General features: G+C 39.2%; 1 protein-coding gene across 5 annotated transcripts in view; it reads left to right on the top strand.

Moving 5' to 3' along the window:
* LOC143020724 (dopamine receptor 1-like) overlaps positions 1-22,500 on the top strand; it is a 389,347-nt gene that overhangs the window by 255,553 nt on the left and 111,294 nt on the right. For 4 of the 5 annotated variants that reach the window (XR_012965927.1, XM_076177420.1, XM_076177418.1 and 1 more), the window contains exon 2: positions 20,200-20,233. The exons of the other annotated variant lie outside the window; for it this stretch is intronic. Coding sequence is in view for 3 of the 4 variants with exons in the window: in XM_076177420.1 (XP_076033535.1) it covers positions 20,210-20,233 (24 nt within the window). In the remaining variant the exon portion in view is untranslated. The remainder of the gene's footprint in view (positions 1-20,199; positions 20,234-22,500) is intronic. 5 annotated transcript variants of the gene reach the window in all.

Here is a 22,500-nt window from a genome sequence, read left to right as displayed (position 1 = left end):
ACTTGAGTGTGGCAGATGTAGAAGAAGAAGTCGGGGAAGAGAAAGAGGACCTGAGGGGAGTGTGTGGAGGTGGGGGGGAGGTGCAAAGGGTGGATTAGTTGAAGTGGAAGAGGGTGGACCTTGAACACATGATGTTCGTTGGCCGAGCGGGTTTAGAGCGTCGCTACTTGCGGCGGAGGTCGAGGTGACGGCGGTTCGAACCTTGCACTAGCGAGTTGGACCTAGGGCATGGTTCATTCATTTTCACGCTATAAAGTCCTCTGTGAGGGGAACCATACTAGCCTCCTGATAAGGAGAGAGAGATAGTTCGTGACGTTACGCTGAATCATCATCATCATCATCATCATCAGAATAGTACAACCAGCGGAGGAAAAATAGACCTAAATGTATGTGTGATCACGCACGTCTGATCTTAGGAGTACATTACGAGGCATCGTCTTTCGAGGAGTCGCATAGACCAGCTGTTCTTAAAGTAGAACTCCAATACCCCCCAGATGTTCTTCAATTAGAATTTCAATACCCTCCCAGGTGCATCAATACCCCTAGGGGGTTCTTAAATTGGTGCATCAATACCCCCAGGTGTTCTTAAATTGGTGCATCAATACCCCCATGTGTTCTTAAATTAGTACATCAATACCCCCACATGTGCATCAATATCCCCAGGGGTTCTTAAATTAGGGTATCAATAACCCCACGTGTTCTTACAGTAGTGCATCAAAACCCCCACATGTTCTTAAAGTAATGTATCAATACCCCCAGGTGTTCTTAAATTTGAGCTTCAATACCCACCCCTCGGGTGTTCTTCAATTGGTGCATCAATACCCCAGGTGTTCTTAAAGTACTGTATCAATACCCCCAGGTGTTCTTAAAGTACTGTATCAATACCCCCAGTTATTCTCAAAGTAGAGTTTCAGTAACCCCACGTGTTCTTAAAGTAATGTATCAATACTCCCAGATGTTCTTCAAGTAGTGCTTCAATACCCCCAGGTGTTCTTGTAGTAGTACCTCAAATACCACTAGATGTTCTTAAAGTAGTTCATCAATACCCCCACGGGGGGGTATCGAAACCGATTCTTCATGGTATCCAGAAAGGCATCCTAGAAAATATTTTGTGTAAAATGTTTAGTTTATTCATTTATCAACTGAAAATGAAACTAAAAATATTCCATAGAATCCAGTTGCTTGTTCATAGCAATCCTGTTTTTTTTCTTTTTTTAAAAGTATTTTTTTCATCTTTACAGTATATAAAAAAAATTCTTCTTTACAGTATAATGTTAAAACTTGGGAGCAGTAGGCTAATATTGGAGCGGCGGTATCAGGTTGACTTAGGGTTGATCTTTGAAGCATCAGGTCTGAAGAAAATTAAGAACCAACGTCATAGACCTACACTGTAAGGGTATCTGAGCAAAGGATATGTTCAGAACGAAAACATCATTTATTTTGTCACACACCTCCACCAAAGACGTAAATGAAAGTGAGGTAGGAGAGGCAGTGGAGATTGTGAGGAGCAGCTCTACGAAAGGATTAAAAACTGAGAATATATCAGCTGGTGAAGAAGAGAGACCAGGGAAGATCGATAATGGCACAGAAAATGGGGGACAAAAATCGGAGGTAAAAATTGAGAATAAAGCGGAAGTGAAGGGGGTAAGGAGGAAGGGGAGAAGACGGAGGGGGAGGGGGGGGACGAGGAGGAGGGGGAAGGGACCTGAGAATGAAAGCCAAGGAAAGGAAGATAAAGGAGAAATGGCAGGATGGAACGATGAAAAGGGGGAGATATGAAAGGGAAGCGATAAAGAATGGATGAAGGATAAAGAAAACAAAGTTTGTCAAGGGATATAGAGAATAAACGATGATGTGAAAGAGAAAACGGGGGAAGAATGAGTGGAGGTTAGAAATAAAATAAACTTAACTGATGCAAGGAATAAACGACGCAGTGAAAGAGGGATGGAGGGAAAAAGAAAACAAAGTTTGTCAAGGGATGCAAAGAATAAACGGTGATGTGAGCGAGAAAAGGGGAAGAATGAGGGAAGGTGAAGATAAAACAAATTAAATTCATGTGAAGAATAAACGAAACAGTGACAGAGAAAGGGGGGGAAGAACGAATAAAGGATAAAGAAAACGAAGTTAGCAGCGATGTGCGATAACGAATGAAAATACAGAGAAAAGGAATGAAAGGATGCGCATACTAGAAGAAAGAAGAAAGAAAGAAAGAAGGAAGGAAGGGAACTTCATGAATGACGTGAAAATATGAATGGAATAGAAGAGCTTCAATGAAGGAGTATAAATATAAACATGTATATATATATATATATATATATATATTTATATATATATATATATATATATATATATATATATATAGATAGATAGATAGATAGACACAGAGGGAGAGGGAGATGGAGGAAGGAGAGAGAGAGGGAGGAATAGAGAGAGAGAGAGAGGGGGAGGAGGGAAAGAGAGAGAGAGGGAGGAATAGAGAGAGAGAGAGAGAGGGAGAAAGGAAAGAGTGTGAGAGGGAGGAATAGAGAGAGAGGGAGGAAGGAAAGAGAGAGTGAGGAATAGAGAGAGAGAGAGAGAGAGAGAGAGAGAGGAAGGAAGGAAGGAAAGATAGAGAGAGGGAGGAATAGAGAGAGTGAGAAAGAGAGAGAGAGCAAGAGAGAGGGAAGGAGGAAAGAAAGAGAGGAAGGAATAGAGAGAGAGAGAGAAAGAGAGAGGGATAAATATGTATTTGTTTCTTGGTTTCGTGCAACTCTGTTTTTTGATTGCGTTGCGTGAAAATCCTTACCCTCTCCCCCACAAAGAAAAAAGAATGGGGGGGTGGGGGGGATGAAGGATCTCTCCAAGGATCTCTCCTACTGGAAAGGGATGGGCCAAGCAAGGGAATCCTTCGGAGTCCTTCCAGGATCCTTTAGAGCAGGGGTTCTCGACCTTTTTCCTTATGTACCCTGTGTTCATGAGTTGCTGTTCCTTTGCCTCCTAGAAATCCCACTGTTAGCAATAGGACCCTATTGTCACTGTCACCCTGTGTTTATGACTTGCTGTTCCTTTGCCTCCTAGAAATCCCATTGTTAGCAATAGGACCCTAGTGCATCCACAAACTGTCACTAGTTTTCGATTCATGGTCCTATTTGTGAACCACTGTGGCCCACAAGGACTCGTTGAGCCATAGGTTGAGAACCACTGCTTTAGAGGAACGTGTACAGTGACGAGCAAAATGTTTGACCCACGCGACATTTCTCACAACGTCAGTATATATATATATTTTTTTTTAGGTGATCTTGTTTTATTTCATTTTTCATTGTGGTGTATGTGATGTATTTTGTTATGTAGTATTTAGCTTACAGTTAGGTAACTTTCTTTAATAGATAAGAAACAAAAGTTTTTAGACAATTTTATTTTGTATCCTGGATTGGATATAAAAAAAATTGTTTGCGACTGTGTGAGCATAAAAGCTTACTAAAGGAAAGGAAATGTACATAAAGTGTTACATTGTACAAGTGTACCTGGCGATTTATGTACTATTCATGTACGGTGATAGAGATTATGAAATATAACTGGTTGTTTCTTAAGGTAGTAGCACATTAGGCTAGCATGCTACTTGCTTTTGAATAGCAACGACTTCGGTTACATTATTCTGGACTTTCGTAAGATCTTCTCAACAATGTGTCTAACAATCGTATCTTAGGTTTAACGTCTTACTTCGTCAATCAGCTTCTAACCATATGATGCAGGAGTAATTTGGTATTTGGAATATTTGAAAACAAAAGATTGTAACCAAAGTCGTTTGGAAAACAAGTAGCATGATAGCGAGAATTGTATAATGTGCTGCCACCTTTACTTTACATATTTCGCTCGAGTGCGTGTTAGGTTCCTTTGTTGAATGTTACAGTAATGAGCCGAGTCTCATTATATCCAGTCTTTTTCCATTATGTAACACAAACCGTAATTTGCGTGTTTTGGATTTTTTTTTTATAAAGTAAATCTCTCTCTCTTTCTATGTATATATATATTTCATTTCTATCGTATCTACATTTCCTGCACATAATCTTTTTTTTTTTCTTGATGGTGTTATTTTTATACTGTCGACATTTTATTTCCGTTTTGTCGACAGTTTCTGTGTATAATTTGTGTTCTTTGGACTTTCTCAATATGCTCTAAATCTTTACCTGTATATTTAGGTTGTATACATTTCTTATGTATTTTTATTACATTGTGAATTTGTAAATATTTGCATTTGAGTGAGTGAGTAGGTTACGAATATGCTCATACGCCAGACTTAGTACGCTTGCGTGACGTAACAGATTACCAACCATTTGTCCTTTTCTTCTCCTTTGTGACTGTAGAACGAAAGAGTCTAACGTGAGAACTGCTAATTGTTATGTTATTATTATTGTTGTTGTTGTTGTTGTTGTTGTTATTATTATGATGGTTGTTGTTGTTGGTGTTGTTGGATGTCGGTTGGTGGTGTTGTCGGTTGTTGTTGTTGTTGTTGCTATTGTTGTTATTACTAACTACTACTACTACTTCCTTTACTACTACTACTACTACTTCCTTTACTACTACTACTTCCTTTACTACTACTACTTCCTTTACTACTACTACTACTACTACTACTACTACTACTACTACTACTACTACTACTACTACTACTACTACTACTACTACTACTACTACTACTACTACTTGACCTCATCAAGGACATATAACCTAAGTCCCCCCCCCCCTTTTCCCTGTCCCAAAATGTACCCCTCTTATCTATATTTATTCTCACACTCCACACTATGTATCAGAGGACCACAGATAGTGGTCGAAAAATACAGATTTTCTGTCCTTCTTATCTCATTATCCGACAGGGGTTATAGTCTCATTTTATAGATGTGCACACTACATTATACATTCCTAATGTGTATATACTGTATATATATATATATGTATATGTATATATATGTATATGTATATATATGTATATATGTATGTATATGTATATATATGTATATGTATATATATGTATATGTATATATGTATGTATATGTATATAGATGTATATGTATATATACTCGTGTATATATATATATATATATATATATATATTATATATATATATATATACACACATTTACACAGAATAGTTCCCAGCGATCAATTAATATCTTTTTTTTTTTTTTTCAACCACAAATCACTTTTAATTCCATGCAATCGCAGTCGAGACTGAAGAATCGCTCGATGGAGGCATTCGTTGGAAATTGAAACGTGGACGAGCCGAGGATTCGAACCCAGCTAACCCGTAACAAAGTTACAGTGACTTAAACCAATGCGCATTGGTTTAAGTCACTGTATCTTTGTTACGGGTTAGCTGGGTTCGAATCCTCGGCTCGTCCACGTTTCAATTTCCAACGAATGCCTCCATCGAGCGATTCTTCAGTCTCGACTGCGATGGCATGGAATTAAAAGTGATTTGTGGTTGAAAAAAAGATATATATATATATATATATATATATATATATATATATATTTAGAATTCAACATACATCGGTCCATGGCAGATTTAGATGCAGACAAATGAATACTTAGATAAATAAATAAATGTGTAAAATAGGTAATAGAACAAGTAAATAATTGAATATGTGCATAGATGAATAAATGAATAATGAGTGAATGAATGAATGAGTTAACGAGTGAATAAATGAATTAAAAATAACAGATGAATAGATAGATGCATGAATTAATGAAAACATAAATAGATGATTTAAAGAACAAAATAATTTACTATAGGTGAATAAAATAATAAAGTAATAAATTAATAAATATACGAGGAACTTAGTAATGAATTAAGTAAATAAATAAATTGAGAAAAATGCATATGCAAATACGTAAATATGTAAATAAACAATAAATAATTAGATATATAGATAAGTAGATAAGTATGTGAATAAATAGATAAAGAAATAAGTAAATAGACTATATAAGAACACAAAAATACGTAGGAAAAACAACTGAGACTAATTGACAGGCGTCACGACATGTCATAGCTGTTAGATCTCTGTGTTGTGTTAGGTTCCAGACGGGAGACGTTTTGTACCCTAACGAGATCGGATGCAAAAATAAAAGAAAAAGATAAATAAACTGATATATAGATGAGTAAATAAATGAATAAATAAAATAAGTAAATAAAGAAATTAATAAAATATAGAAAAGAAGTTATTAAACTGATAAATAAATTCATAAATAGATAAGTGAAAATAATAGATGAATAGATAAGTGAAAATAATAGTTAAATAGGATACAATATAAATAGAAAATATTAGTGGATAAATTGATATATAGGTGAGTAAATAAATGAATATATAAGTAAATAAATTAATAGAATATAAAAAGCTAAATTATTAAACTGATAAATAGGTAAATTCATAAATAGTTAAATAAAACTAAGATAAATAAATAAACAGAAATAAACAAACAAAAAATAAATAATTAAACAAATAGATTAATAAATGTACAAGAAAATGAATGAATAGATATATAAATATATTGATATACAAAATATCATACAAGTAAATGAACAGATAAATGAATTAAGAGATAAATGAATAAATAAATACATGTATAAATAGAATGAGTAAATTTATCAATATTCGTCTGGGGTATTGGCTGCATGTTATTGTGGGGTTAAAAACTGCCCAGCAGCATACAGCTGATACTTGAAGGTCTATATGGTGCGCCTCTACGGACCAGAGTCACACATCATTTTGTCTGTGGTAAAGGAAACCTCTATTCATAAAGAAACGATGATACTTTATTAAAACTGCAACTGTCCCTCCGTTATGCTGTCCCCACAACCCTTGATACTTAATTTCCTTTTTTCGCGTAACCCCCCTGTGGTGGGGGAAAAGAATACTGCCACCAAGTATCCCCACTTGAGTCGTGAAAGATGACAAAAAACCCAAAGAACATTCCTATAAATAAAAAGAGGGACATAAGAAGGTCTGGGAGTCTTCCAACCAGAACCCTAAGGTTTGGGTCTATTAATGTGTGTGGATGTGATCAGATAGAAGGTAAGTTGAGAGTTGAGGATAGATGTAGAGAGAGGAAAAGGACAGAAGGAAGGGAGGTGCTTAGAGTAAACTCCTTAAATGGGAAAGAAAAGGAAAAGGAGTACAAGAAGAAACTAAAAGAGGAGTGGGAGGGAGTGAAGGATAGAATAGAACTAGGAGTGGAGGAGGGACGGGGATGGTTCAAGGTAGTAGTCACAAGGTGTACAAAGTTGGTGTGTGGAACAAGGATGGGGTAAAGGGGGCATTGGGAAAGAGGGGAATGTCTGTTGAGGAAGTGAGAAGATAGGGGTGAATGTAGAATGGTTGTGTACGGGTAATGCTGTGATGCATGGAAGGGAGTGGGGGGATGGGGTGAGGGAGTATGTGTGAATGATATTTTGACCCAACCCGAAGGAATTTCTCCCCGTCTTCTCTTTTTCTGCATGAGAGGATGGAGAGGGGGAGTCCCCGATTATATGAAGCGGCCTTGCTGTGGATGTGTTGTGTCTTGCTGCACTGCTTTTGACCCAGGGCAGTGGGGGAGATGCAGGGATGACCCGTCATCCAGGAGGAGCCAAGATTAGAGAGAGGGAGTGGGGTGAATGGGAGTGGAGTATGTGGGGATGGAATGGATGGGAGTTGATTTTATGCCTTTGTTTTTTGGCTACTTCCCTTGTAAGGGGGAAATAGCCATTGGTATATGTATGTATATATGTATGTGTGTATGTATAAATGAATAAATGAAATAAGCAAGCATGCAAGCAAATATTAAGATAGATGAAACAAAACTACCCAACTGAGACATTATCACGTTCTATTTTGGTATTTATCGAAATTAATCTTAAATTTTCCAAACTGACCTGAATCTAATCACGTCAAGAATCAGTGGAATCGTTTCCGTCTAGGTTAGATATAATTTTAGTTCTAGTTTGATCAAAAAGAAATTAGATTTACCCCTGATTTCTCAAATTATCCGAGTCTCTATATTTTATTATTGTCATTATTTAAGAATATATATATATCTTATCAATTTGTGTATTGCGCTGTGACTCCTCCAATCTGTGATTGGAATCTGGGAACCACACAGAAACAGCACATGCCTTATGTGATGCTGTTGTGACTCACAAGTATAGAAACGTTGATGAACTACACGTCACATGGCCTTTGCCTATGAGTATGTGGTGGTCACCTCATATCTACCCAACATAAAACCAAGGGAGACCTCAGGAGACCATAAGGCCTAAACTAGGCAGTTCCATGTCCATTACCACTTGTCATCCGTGTCCATAGAGTTATCTCATCTTCTCCTAAAACAACCAATAGCGTCAGCGTTCATTATATTGTTACCAATTGTACTCCATTCGTTAACCATTCTATTGGTAAACTATTTTTTACCTATGTCTTTCTCAAACCTACGCATTAGTGACTGCTTCATATGTGTTGTGTGTGTTCTTAACCTCCATCCTACGTGTTACCAGTCCATCCACACTTACATCGCGTGTTTACATATCCATAACACACTCTTGGTGTTAACCACAACACCACCGATTCTACACGTGTTCGAGTGACACTATACCCACCGCATATTCATGTGACCACCCACATATGCGCATATTTACGCACCACATGCGGAGATGCCGAGTAATGCGTCCCTGGACGTGTGCGTTCGCGCGTACGATAGCCTGCTGTGCGCTCATCTCTCATAGCTCGCTTGAGACAAACAACTCTGTTCGTTCGTACGTTTGTTTGCCGACCCTGTACAACACCACTTATGCATGAGAGTGTGTATATCATGATTCGCCTCGTATCGCGTGTTGTACAGACCGATGTACACTATAGCACAGGTGTAAAGTGTCGGTTCAAAGTGCAGTCGTTGATTGTCCTCTACACGGAACCCCATCATCTTAGGCTACGTGACCTTGGGAACGCAATGTCCCTCGTGAAAGTGGACCCACAGCCCCTCCCCCCACCCTCTCACCCCGTACCCTCAATTCCCCCCACCCACATACCCATGATAGAAGTCTACGGATGGTCTTTGCATGAATTCGAGCGTGCTGCAAACTAACGCAATTGCGAGTACACATGTACACACACACACACACACACACACACACACACACACACACACACACACACACACACACACACACACACACACACACACACACACACACACACACACACACACACACACACACACACACACACACACACACACACACACACACACACACACACTTGAAATAATATCAGTATCGCAGCGCTGAGGGGTGTTACTCCAACTCTCGTGGGCGGGGAGTTGGGTGTGTGTGTGTGTGCAAGGTCATAGCATTACCCATAGATCGGACCTACGAGCTCTGAGCTCTCTTCCAGGAGGGAAATAGCTGTCGATCACGAGTCCAACACGTGATCCAAAGACCAAGTGAATACACACACACACACACACACACACACACACACACACACACACACACACACACACACACACACACACACACGCACGCAAAGAGTGAACGCGCGTGCACGAGACTTCCTCGCGGCCAAAACTGCTGAGCGAAACAGATCTACGTCCCAAAGATCTAAAACGTCTTCTCCAACCATTCACACCTCCACACCACTACCGACCGTCTCTCGTTGTATCCACGCAGCTGATGGATACCCTAGTAGGGCAACAACAACAACAACAATTAGAACGACAATGACAAAAAATAACAACATAACAACAGTAACAAAAATAATAACAATAACAAAAAACATCAATGGTTAGAAATAATAATAAGAGAATTACTAACAAAAATAATGAGGATAAAAATAACAGCGGTGGCGAAAATAATAACAACAAAAACAGCAGTAATAACAGAAATAATATTAACAAAATAACAACACAATAACGATAACAAAAATAATATCAGTAAAAAAAAATAATCATAATACCAATAACAACAGCAACAACAACAACAACAACAACTCGGACATCATCTTGATTGAACGCTTACCAAAGATAATTAATTTAACCGAGTCAGCCCCCGTTTTCCTCACGTCATCACCAAAGCACTCCCTTCCCTGTTATCGAACTCCATCATAAAAAAAATCCCCATGTGACACCTCAAGTTTCAGGACTTTAACCTGAAATATACTTAGTAACCATGTAGTGAGTGGTGAAAATATTGGTTGTTTTAAGAAAAGATAACTTTATGGATAAGGATGACATGTGGTAAGGGACATGGAACTGCCTAGTGTAGGTCTTACAGTCTCTTGCTGTCTCCTTCATTCTTACCTTCTTATGTAATACAGCGAGTTCGTACGCAGTCTGGAATTTACGAACTACCGCGAAGTACCAACAAAGCCTTTGAGTCGTCCTGAGGCGACTCACGCAGCTAAGTTTTGAGGTCGATCCATGTGCTCTTGGTAACTACCATTAGCTGGAATTCAAAGTACTGTGACCCTCCAGAAAGGAGACACCTTCCAGCAACTTCTTCAACAGTCCCCAGACGTCGTTTGACTTCTTGAATGAAGATCGATCTTGCGGAGTTGCCAAACAGATGTATTAAAGTCTCCCCTGTATTGTTCCCTATGTGACAACGTACAAGAAACATAAAGTCGCGTGTCTTTGCCAGGTAGAATGACACCTTTGTTTGGAATAAGGACATGCAAGAAAACCTGGAAACATTAAGAGTTAAACAACACGAAACCACAACAAGACACTGTCCATCTTAGATGTAATTGTCCATCAGGAACCAACGGCATCAAGGCGTGACTATACTAAACCTAAACCCAATAAGAGATGAACACCACGAAATCTTTTAACTTCACCATCGATTCAAGCTATAGTAAAATGCTATCCATCTTAGACGTACTAGTTCAACAGGAGCCGTGTGAAGGTGTGTCTGCTCTAAACTAGACAAACTTAGATTGTGACTTACTTGACTCATTGGGTGCCTCAGTGTTGCAGTATCAAAGAGTGTCTACTCCAGATCAGTCACCCTTACGTTATATTGATTATGACTTTGTAAAATCATTAAGTGCCTTAGCGTTGCAAGGATTTCACTGTCAGCGTTTCCATGAAAAGTATCCTCACTCGTTCAAGGAGTTGAAGAGTCACTCAATCGAATATAGAGAGCTTCCAAAAACATTATAAATAAGGTCTTCCCTAAAAAGGATATCCCTAAAAAAGGATAGAGGGGTGTTATGAAGTACAACAACACGGAGAAAACCAAAAGAGATAATAATGTGAATATTGGTAAGAATGTTTAGATATGTTTCTACCCTCTAGCAAAGACTGAAGGGCGAATTGATGCAATATTTTAAGAATGTAAAATGAATTCGTATCAGCTTTTTTGATTTGTAGGTCATTTTCTTTTTCTCAAAATTTCACGAGATGGGAAGAAACTCTTATCCTTCATTCTCCTTGACGTAATGGAAAGCATTTTGGTCCCGCATTCACTTAGTTATGGGTTCGAGTCCCGCGCTCCTCTCACCCCCTCCCCCTACCAGTGACTATTTATTACCTGCACCAACAGTCCCCAAAGCGCATCATAGGGCAGAGTTGACGGCTTCGGCCGCAGCCACTCAGCGTCTCCTGACGTAGGATCTTCACCACCTTCAATCCTGTTTCGTTCATCCTACCTACGCCCGTAACATGAAAATTATTCGAAAACAATTAATCGAAAAAAAAAATATTCGAACAACAATTAATCGAAATGCAGTTATTCGAATAGAAAGTAATTCGGCCGGAAATTGTTATAATAGGCAATTGTTAGAAATGAAAGTTATTCGAATTGTTGTTTGAATCGAAAATTGCTCTATTAGTCGGTTAGGTTAGGTTAGGTTAGGATAGGTTAGGATAGGTTAGGATAGGTTAGGATAGGTTAGGATAGGTTAGGTTAGGTTAGGTTAGGTTAGGTTAGGTTAGGTTAGGTTAGGTTAGGTTAGGTTAGGTTAGGTTAGCTCTTTGCCCACTAGGACTGTGGTGGATATTACGTTCCATATTAAAAGTCAGGTTAGGTTAGGTTAATTTTCTTATTTATACTGTCTGAATAAAGAATTTTGCATTTCGAATAATTATCATTTCGTATCATTGTCCTTTCTAATAACTTTAATTTCGAACAATTTTCCCTTAGAATAAATGTTGTTCGAATAATTATTTTTTATTAAGTGTATTCGATTAATTTTTTCGAAAAAAAATTCACGTAATCATCTATGCCTTCCAGTTTAAGACCGTCAGGATATTGCATCCTACTTATCTCTGAGCAAGAGCGCATTTGGTAGAGAATACATCTAATAAGCAGAAAATCACCGGTTCGAGCCTCCTTGACCCACCTACCTAATAAACTTCCAAAACCCGGTCACTCAAGATAACCCAAATGATGAGGCGTTTACGCCAAGAGGCGCTGACTAGCTGCGGCCGAAGCCGTCACCTTTGCCCTCTTATGCCCTTTGGATACTGTTGCAAGTAACTAACAGTCACTGCAACTGGGAATCGGAGAGGAGTGCGGGATTCGAACCCACAACCAAGTGGGTATATATTGTCATTTCCCTTGTGGCTTCGTGCCAGCTGAACTGGAGTTAATTGCATGTCCCTGTAACCTATGATTCACCATGGTCTTGGATCACGTGTTGGACTCGTGATCGGCAGCTATTTCCCTCCCGGAAGAGAGCTCAGAGCTCATATATGACCGATCTATGGGTAATGCTGTGACCTTTACACGCACACACACACACCCAACTCCCCGCCCACGAGAATTGGAGTAACGACTCGCAGCGCAGCGATACTGAAATTATTTCAGCCCTGGGCGGGATTTGAACTCGGACCGCTGTAGCAATGGTTGTGAACGCTACCATTGCGCCGTCGAGGGTGTGACCATTAGCAAATGTACCTTCCTCTGCTTAAGTCCACTTAAGTCCACTTAAATACACTTAAATCCAATTCCTAGATAGCCCACTGAGTTACATTGGGTCAAAGGTCGTTTCCGTTATCTTTACCCAACTCACCTTCGTGTGATTAGGCTACCCCCGTGTAGGGGGGAAAAGCCTTTGGTATATGTATGTATGTATGTACCTTCCTTATATTCACCTCCCTTATACTCATTACCCAGACTTCACTCATACATAGTCTGTTAGACCATTTCTGACATTACTATCACTAATTCTATTTATATTATTTTATTCATCTTTACAGGCACGTACTATCTACTTCCTTCCTTTGCTCTCTTGCTAAGCTTTTCCTCCATTATTCCATGTTCATGTTCGCAGTGGAGTGTTTTATGCTTATTGGAAAGAAAAATACTTGGGGTGCGAGGTTCAGTAAGCGGGCTTCTCCCTATTTGATATTCCATAAAAATGACATTTGCCCAACTCTGAAACAGATTTCTCACAATTTTGGGGTCCCGAGTTTTGGGAAATTATCTCTTTCTCTCTCTCTCTCTCTCTCTCTCTCTCTCTCTCTCTCTCTCTCTCTCTCTCTCTCTCTCTCTCTCTCTCTCTCTCTCTCTCTCTCTCTCTCTCTCTCTCAGTTCATTTCCCACTTGCCTGTCATGGAAAAAAAATTAGTTTATCGTTCGATCGGTTTGTGGCTAATCCTTCACCATCATCTTCCCACCATTTCCGCCATTTCCGCCCGATGCTCTCTCAATTGCAAAGCCTCACGCAACTTCCCCGCCACTCTCCTCATTTGTGTAATTTGAGCAACGGCATCAACACTACCAGCTTGCCAGTCCTTTCCTGGTTCTCAGAACTCCTCTCTGGTTCCCTCGGCAGTCGTGTCTTGGTTCTCAGAACTACTGGTTTTTTTGTTTCCTCGCCAGTCCTTACCTGGTTCTCAGAACTGCTCTCTGGTTCTCTTGGCAGTCGTGTCTCGGTTCTCAGAACTGGTAGTTTGGTGGGTTCCTCCCCGGTCCTGTACTGGTTCTTAGAACTGCTTACTGGTTTCAACAAACTATCTTTTCTTCCCAGAAAATTAAAGATTTGCTTTCGGAAGCCTCAATCGGACTCCATATAATTTAATCCATAACAACTCAACAAAGTTAGACAGAAATAGTTTCACAGTATTACAACGCAGACAATAACCCAAAGTTTCTTCCCAGGCAATAATTATCATTAGCTTTGTGCTATTTAGATGAATTGTCGGGTTAATTATGAAATTAGGTTAATCGCTGAGTTAATCATGAAACTAATTCGGTAATTACTGTGTGGAATTGTTCCTGTGTGATGATATATTATTTACATTATTATATTTCTTATCTATTCATTTATTCATTTATCTATTTATCATTATTATGATTTTTCGCATCCGACCTAGATATGGACCAAAAGGTCTCCTGTCGGCATGCTCCGCCTTTGTAATCCTTTGTAATCTTTCCTTCATTCCCAAGGCCAAAAGCTCAAAAATATATATATTTTTTTCATTTACTATTCGAAAGCAATCATAAAGTGGTGGTCTTACTACGCTGAAACTACTCAAAAACTAATTTTACCTCAATGAATAAATAAATTAAAAGACAAATAAGTAGATACATAAATAAGTAAATTAATTAATTAATTAATTAACAAATAGATGAATAAATAAATAAATTTATAAACAAATTAATTTATAAATTAATAGGTAAAATAAATAAATTGATACATAAATAAGTTCATTAATTGATTAATTAATTAATTAACAAAAAGATGAATGAATCAATAAATTTATGAAAAATTAATATAAATTGATGAATAGATGAATAAATAAATAGATAATTTGATAAATAAATAGATAATTTGATAAATAGACAAATAAATAGATAGATAAATAAGTAGATAAATAAATAAATAGATAACTAGGACATACTAGAAGCCTAAACTTGTGCCTAGTTGGTCGTCCCTTGTCCTAGGAAAGGGATCGAATTCCTCAAAATGTGTTGAGATTCGGTCGCGAGGGAGATGCAATTCCCTCTCAGGAAATACGATTTGTTTGTGAAGAAAAGGATAGAAAATAGATATAGCATACATTCCAAAAGAATTTTTCTTTGACCGCATTATAAATGCTTGGAACAAATTTCCTGTTTATGTTGTGAATTCAAATACAATTGATACTTTAAGGAAACAATAGTCTAGATGGACAGATAGAGTTCAGCCCTAATCTAACTTATTTCTCAACAAAATGAGTCTATACACTCAAATTAAGTCAGTGGTTCTTAACCGTTTTCACTATTTACGGACAACCAGGGCAGTGGGTGAGATGCAGGTATCACCTGTCATCCAGGAGGAGACAAGAAAAGATGGAGGGAGGGAGGAGTGGTGAATGGGAATGGAGTATGTGGAGATGAAATGGATGGGAGTGGATTTATGCCTTTGATTTTGGCTACCTCCCTTGTAAGGGGGGGAAAAGCCGTTGGTATATGTATGTACGCACGCACACACTCTTTCAGTTCTCAAGCAGTCCCGTAAAGACCAAAAGGTCTCTTATCCTTTATCATCTCCTTTGAATTTGTTTTGTATTCCCGAATCCAGAAGCTATATAGTATGAGTTTTGCATGAAAATTCGCTGTAAAGGTGCCGGCACACTTGACATTTTTCGCTAACATGCTACTTACTTTTGCCAATTCGTTTGAGCACAGACAACTTCGGTTATGATTTTTTCTTTCAAATTTTCCAAATGTCAAATTACTCTTGCTGACGTCATAGATTGAGAAGTTGAATGACGAACTAAAAAAAGTTAAACCTAGAATACGAATGTTAGACGAAACATTGTTGAGACGTTCTTACGAAAGTTCTAGAATATTGTAACCGAAGTCGTTTCTACTCAAACGAAATACCAAAAGCAAGTAGCATGCTAGCCTAGTGTGCCACCACATTAAGCTGCTGAGGAAGAGGGAGAGATTCGACGTGGGGGAACAACAGAAGACTAGAAAGAAAGAAGAGGAGATGAGGCCCAAAGATAACTCAATTTGTGTCATGAATGGATGTAGGAGAGTATAAGGAAAAACTCGAGGATTTGTATTCCAAAAAGATATTTTGATGATACGTGTTATCACGAATTAAATCTGTCATGAAATGTGTGTCCATTTGTGTTTGTGCATTTGTGTGTGTGTGTGTGTGTGTGTGTGTGTGTGTGTGTGTGTGTGTGTGTGTGTGTGTGTGTGTGTGTGTGTGTGTGTGTGTGTGTGTGTGTGTGTGTGTGTATTTACCTAGTCGTATTATACGGGAAGGGAACTATGCTCGTGGTGACCCGTCTTTGCATCTTTCAACATCAAGTTTTTTCTTAAAATCTTGAATAGTATTTGCACACACTGTTTCTTTATCTAAGTTCTTCCATATATCCAGCACTCTGTGTGGGAAGCTATTCTTTTTCCGATCTCTTCTGTAGTTGTCCTTTTTTCTGTAGTTGTCCTTTTTTAGTTTCTTTTCATGACCTCTTGTTTTTCCATTGTCTTTTTTTAGTAAATATTTTCTGTCAATGATTTCCATTCCTTTCATGATTCGTGTGTGTGTGTGTGTGTGTGTGTGTGTGTGTGTGTGTGTGTGTGTGTGTGTGTGTGTGTGTGTGTGTGTGTGTGTGTGTGTGTGTGTGTGTGTGTGTGTGTGTGTGTGTGTGTGTGTGTGTGTACTTGTTTATATGACTGTGTGATTATGCATTTCCCTTTGCGTATGTTCGTTTGTTTGTTTATTTGCCTGAGCATGCGTGTGTGTGTGTGTGTGTGTGTGTGTGTGTGTGTGCGTTTGTGCGTGCGTTGTTGTGCTAATGCTTAATTGATACACGTGAACACCTCCTTAACAGCTCGAAGCAGTCCGAATTATACAGAAAGTTCCACGCAGCGCAGAAGTTGTGCAAACAGGTTTTCTAAAAAAAAAAAAAAAATCAGTCGCTGGAATGGCTCTGAAGGGCAAAGACAGACTGATCTCATCGAAATAGGTTGATCTGACGTGGGTCTAACCTCTTTCCCCAAGGAGGTTCGCCCCATACTGCTGAATGGACCTATCTCCAATCATTGATTCTTCACCAATACGTTCATTCTTACACGTGGGACAGCCAAGATTTTTTTTTTTTTTTTTTTTTTTTTTTAATCGATTAACCTCTTCCCTATTAATTCGTCCTCCTCCACTCTACTTCGTCCCGAGGGGCAACTTGTCGAGGAGCACCTTGCCTCTTATTCTCTCAAGTGTCGAGTGACTTCATTACACAGGAGGAGCATGCCGACAGTAGACCTTTTGGTCCATAACTAGGTCGGATGCGAAAAAACTATAATAATGATAAGTAAATAATATACTATACTAAAGTATTAGCTTCTGTCTGTTTGTTTGTTTGTACACGAACTCCTCCTAGGGTTTTGGAGATAGACCCCCATAACCATATATATTCTGATACCCTATCACTCTAGGTACTTTTTTAACTATATTTCATTTAAAAGAAATATATATATTTTGGTTAGGGTTAAGGGTTAAAGTTAGGTGGGGTATGGTTAGGTTAGGGATTATTCAAGGACTCGCAGCAACGTGCGGGTAATTTGGCTAGTAAATAAATAAATGAATAGATAAAGTTGATAAACAAAAGTAAATAGTAAATAATAATAAATTGACAGATAAACGATAATAAATGACCATTTAAATGATAATAAACAGACAAATGATAACAAACATAATATAAAACAAATGGCAGGCATTACAGCATCTTGCTTAGGTGTTTATCTAAACATAGAGTGCACATGTTCAAGCTGAGGAAATAGACACGCTCTTCCCACGAACAAAATCACTCCAATATACACAAACAGATACACGTGATTTTTTTCATTCTTCGACTAAGACTCACTTCCTTTCTAATTTTTTTTTCAGTTTACCTCTCACAAAATAAAAAGATAAAGTGTTTCTACCTTTCTCTACAAATATGTCCTCGACCACTTTCTTTTGGTTGATACGGACAGAAGCCTCAATGTCCAAGTATCTTGTTCATGTCTCCTCAGCCACGATACAACTCCGAATAAACATGCCCTAGAAGTACTCAGTGGCAACAGCCCCCTTCTATACAGGACTATCATTTCATTTTCCTACAGACTTCTCCTTCTCCTCCTCCCACAAGAATCGGTTCCGCGGGTGGCCTGTCCTATAGTCTAGTGACTCTAACTTGAGCCCTTTGGTATGGTCCGGGGAAACCTCCATTGTTGATACATCTACCGATGACATGCGCATGGCGATTTGTCTCACTGTTAGTTTGTACGTTATCTAAGTGTGGAATATATATATATATATATATATATATATATATATATATATATGATATATATATATACATATATATATATATATATATATATATATATATATATATAATATGTATTCACACACACTGAATGGTCCGCAGTGCAGATCTGCACAGGGGACCATTCAGTGTGTGTGAATAACACTTGCCCACGCGCACACACTACCATTGTACCATCATAGCAGGGATGGGTTGAGCACAAAATTCGTGTATATGTATGTGGCTCGAACATACAAATATAAGAAATTGTACTCAACTTATATCTCTCTTGATGGCGCAGTGGTTAGTCACCGTTACTTTGATACGTCTGTGCTGAGGTTCGAGCCCTTGGCTTCGCTTCGTATCAGTTTCCGTATATGTCTCCGACGAGCGTATTGTCAGTCTCGTTCGCGATGACATGGAATTAAAAGTAAAAAGTTAATGTGGTTGAAAAGAGATATAATATGTATGTATGCAAAGTAGACCACTTGGAAAAAGAGACTAACGAAGCAGAGCGCTTTCGTATATTACATCTTCAGTGCAAAGATGTAATATACGAAAGCGCTCTGCTCAGTTAGTCTCTTTGTTCAAGTGGTCTACTTTGCATAAGTGGACACACGTACTCGTGTTCTTATTAGCATAAGCGTGTATGTATATAGAGAGAGACAGAAAGAGAGAGAGAGAGAGAGAGAGAGAGAGAGAGAGAGAGAGAGAGAGAGAGTGGTGGAGTGATGTGGCATCAGAGCAGTCTTACTGAGCCGTGCCCGAGGGGTCAAGTTGGAATCGATAGACTATAGTTAGTCCATTGTCAATATAATGCACATGTTTCCTTTTGCCGAGTTGCCGCAACTAAAGCTGTTTAATCCAACCTTGATTGTCACTTACCCCCGTTTCATTTCCATCACCAGACATTTTTATTTGCACGGAAATGTCTCTCTGTTTGTTCATCTATTTTTCAAGAAATGTTCAGTTGAGTACAAACGCTGGTTTTACATAACGGAAGAGATTATCATCAATGTTAACCTACATTGTAGAAACGTTTTTATTTTTAGATACGGCGAGATTTGTAGTTACGTGTTATCTAATATCCTTCTAGCGTGTTGTAACAGTGGCTTGGGTTTGATGATAAATTGTCTTCAAGATCCAAAGGATTCCTTGAACCTTTCTTAACTAAAAATCATTTTGTGAAGATTTGTCCAATTAACCGTCTCACGTATATTCTCTTTGATGATAGATTTCAAAGACATTGAAGGTGTCTCGTTTTGGTATAAAAAGAGTTTGTTATGTCCTTGTAGGATTTTTCTTTTTAACTCGGATCCGACCAAAGTAGTTCTTGTTTCTATTCTACGCCTACAGCTGATGCACATAATCGCCATTGCTATCATAATATACAAGAACTGGACAAGACATATCAAGATTTAATCAGGAAATATTTAGCCAAACTTGTGGCGCATGCGCACGACTACTATTGTTTTTATAATACGAGTATACAAGAACAGGACAATATATGTCAAGATGTATGGAATAATTTAACCAAAACTCATAACGTTTTAACCCAGATCTTGCCCATCACTTTCTGTTCTAGACAGCTATTACTAAATCATTTGACTGTTTTTCAAATATCCTCGACAAGCTTGACAAGCACTCACTCGTTCATCACTGGTATTTAATATTATCACTGAAATTATAGAATAATTCTTCACTTATGCTTGATATTTGATAAAAAAAAATCAAATTAGAAAAGAAAAATCTTATACCGTAAATTTGAAACAAATTTACAAACATAGAGACTGAGAGAGATCTTCTTCTTTTACCAAATATCAATTGTTTTACCAGTGTAGACTTTCCATTATCATCTCAGTTGAATATTTCTTGCCATTTTCCCTGAAATATGATAATTACAGTGCTTATATTTGCTAGTGATATCTTAATAACATGTACATTTGTTTTATCCTTCAGGTGAGCGACGATGGAGGCAATAGGAGGAGAACAGGTGAGGTTGATTGGGAGAAATATTTAATCTTTTAGAAAGGATGTGAAGGAAGCGGACACGACCAGGTAATATGCAATGACTGTGAGAATGGGATGGATAGTGTGAAAATTAAGAAGAGAGTGTGGAGCCTACCCCAGGAGGCGCTGAATATCCGCTACCCAAAGCCGTCATCTTTGCCCTATGATGCGTTCTAGGGACTGTTTCGGCAGGTAACAGTAAATGCAACTGGAGAGGAGCGTGGGACTCGAACCCATAACTAAGACAGTGCGAGACCAGAACGCTTCTGCCCATGCGTTCAGAAACATGAGACTAATGGACGAATGAGGAACAAGAAATGAAGATTAATGAGTACATCAGTTCGTACTCGGAAACATCTAGATTTGGAGTGAAGGAAAAGATACTATGCTTAATTTGTTAATGTCATTGGAATAGGAACAAATGTTTTATATCGCTATGAACATCTTTATGGGCCCGTGAAGCACATGAATTTATTAGTTAGTTCAAATCACAAAGAACTCGTTGTCTACGGCTACACGAAATATATATACACATATATATATATATATATATGTGTGTGTGTGTGTGTGTGTGTGTGTGTGTGTGTGTGTGTGTGTGTGTGTGTGTGTGTGTGTGTGTGTGTGTGTGTGTGTGTGTGTGATTCGCGTGCTAGCGGAGGTTCGAGTCCTTGGCTGTACCACGTTTCACTGCATGTATACCTCCTCGAGGTTCTCGATGTTGATGGCTTAGAATTAAAGTGAATTGTGGATGATAATTGTAAATCTGTTCACTGGGACCCATTCATAAATCTGTTCACTGGGAGCCATTCATTGTTGTATTGGGATGGTTTGGGCACATGGGAAGAATGAGTGAAGAAAGATTAGTAAAAGAGGTGTGGAAGGCAGAGGTGGAAGGAGTGAACATGAGGGGGCAACCTAGGATGAGATGGATGGATGGGGTAAATGGGGCGTTGGGAAAGAGGGGAATGTCTGTTGAGAAAGGACGGGAGAGGACAGAAGATAGGGGTGAATGGAGAATGGTTGTGTATGGATGATACTGTGATGCATGAGGGGGGGGGGATGGGGGATGAGGGAGTATGTATGAGAAATGAATTGACGCAGCCCGAAGGGATTTCTCCTCGTCTTCTCAATTTCTTCACGAGGGGACGGAGAAGGGGTTCGCCGAATTAATGAATCGATCTTGCTGTGGATGTGCTGTGTCTTACGACACTGCTTCTGACCCAGGGCAGTGGAGAGGATGCAGGAATAACCCGTCATCCAGGAGGTGCCAAGATGAGAGGGAGGGAAAAGGGTAGAGGGGTATGGAGTATGTAGATGATGGAAAGGGTGGGAGTGGTTTCTATGCCTTTGTGGTTTGGCTACCCTCCGTGTAAGGGGGAGGAAAGACTTTGGTATATGTATGTGTGTGTGTATATATATATATATATATATATATATATATGTGTGTGTGTGTGTGTGTGTGTGTGTGTGTGTGTGTGTGTGTGTGTGTGTGCAGGGCCCCGACAAGGGAAGGGGCAGGGGGGGGGCAATGCCCCAGGGCGGCACATTTTGGGGGGAGGGCGGCACTTTGAAAAGAAGGAAAATCAAATTCCCCCTAATATACTTTTTATGCATGATTTATTTATCATGAGTTGTGTGTATAAATGATGTGTGTATAAACGTTGTTTTGTGGATGAATGTTGCATGTGGATCGTGCTAGTGACCATCAGATGTGGAAGGTGGTGGTAGTGGTAGTGGTAGTGGTGGTGCGGCACTTTTCGACTCGTCCTGGGGCGGCACTTACCCATGTGTGTGTGTGTTTGTGTGTGTGTGTGTGTGTGTGTGTGTGTGTGTGTGTGTGTGTGTGTGTGTGTGTGTGTGTGTGTGTGTGTGTGTGTGTGCGCGTGTGTGCGTGTGCATGCGCGCGCGTGTGTGTGTGTGTGCACGCGCGTGTGTGTGCATGTGTGTGTGTGATTCACCTTGGTCTTTGGATCACGTGTTGGACTCGTGATCGACAGCTATTTCCCTCCCGGAAGAGAGCTCAGAGCTCGTATGACCGATCTATGGGTAATGCTATGACCTTACACGCACACACACACACCCAACTCCCCGCCCGCGAGAGTTGGAGTGACGACTCGAAGCGCAGCGATACTGAAATAATTTCAGCCCTGGGCAGGATTCGAACCAGGTACCGCCGATACCTCCGTACTGACAGCCTGAGACTCTACCAACCGCGCCATCGAGTCGTGTGTGTGTGTGTGTGTGTGTGTG

Source organism: Oratosquilla oratoria, chromosome 40 (assembly GCF_046742065.1).
Source record: "Oratosquilla oratoria isolate Oo_2021 chromosome 40, ASM4674206v1, whole genome shotgun sequence".
NCBI classification, from domain to species: Eukaryota; Metazoa; Arthropoda; class Malacostraca; order Stomatopoda; family Squillidae; genus Oratosquilla; species Oratosquilla oratoria.
The sequence above is the reverse complement of the archived record's forward strand: the minus strand, read 5'-3'. Positions and strand labels throughout refer to the sequence as shown.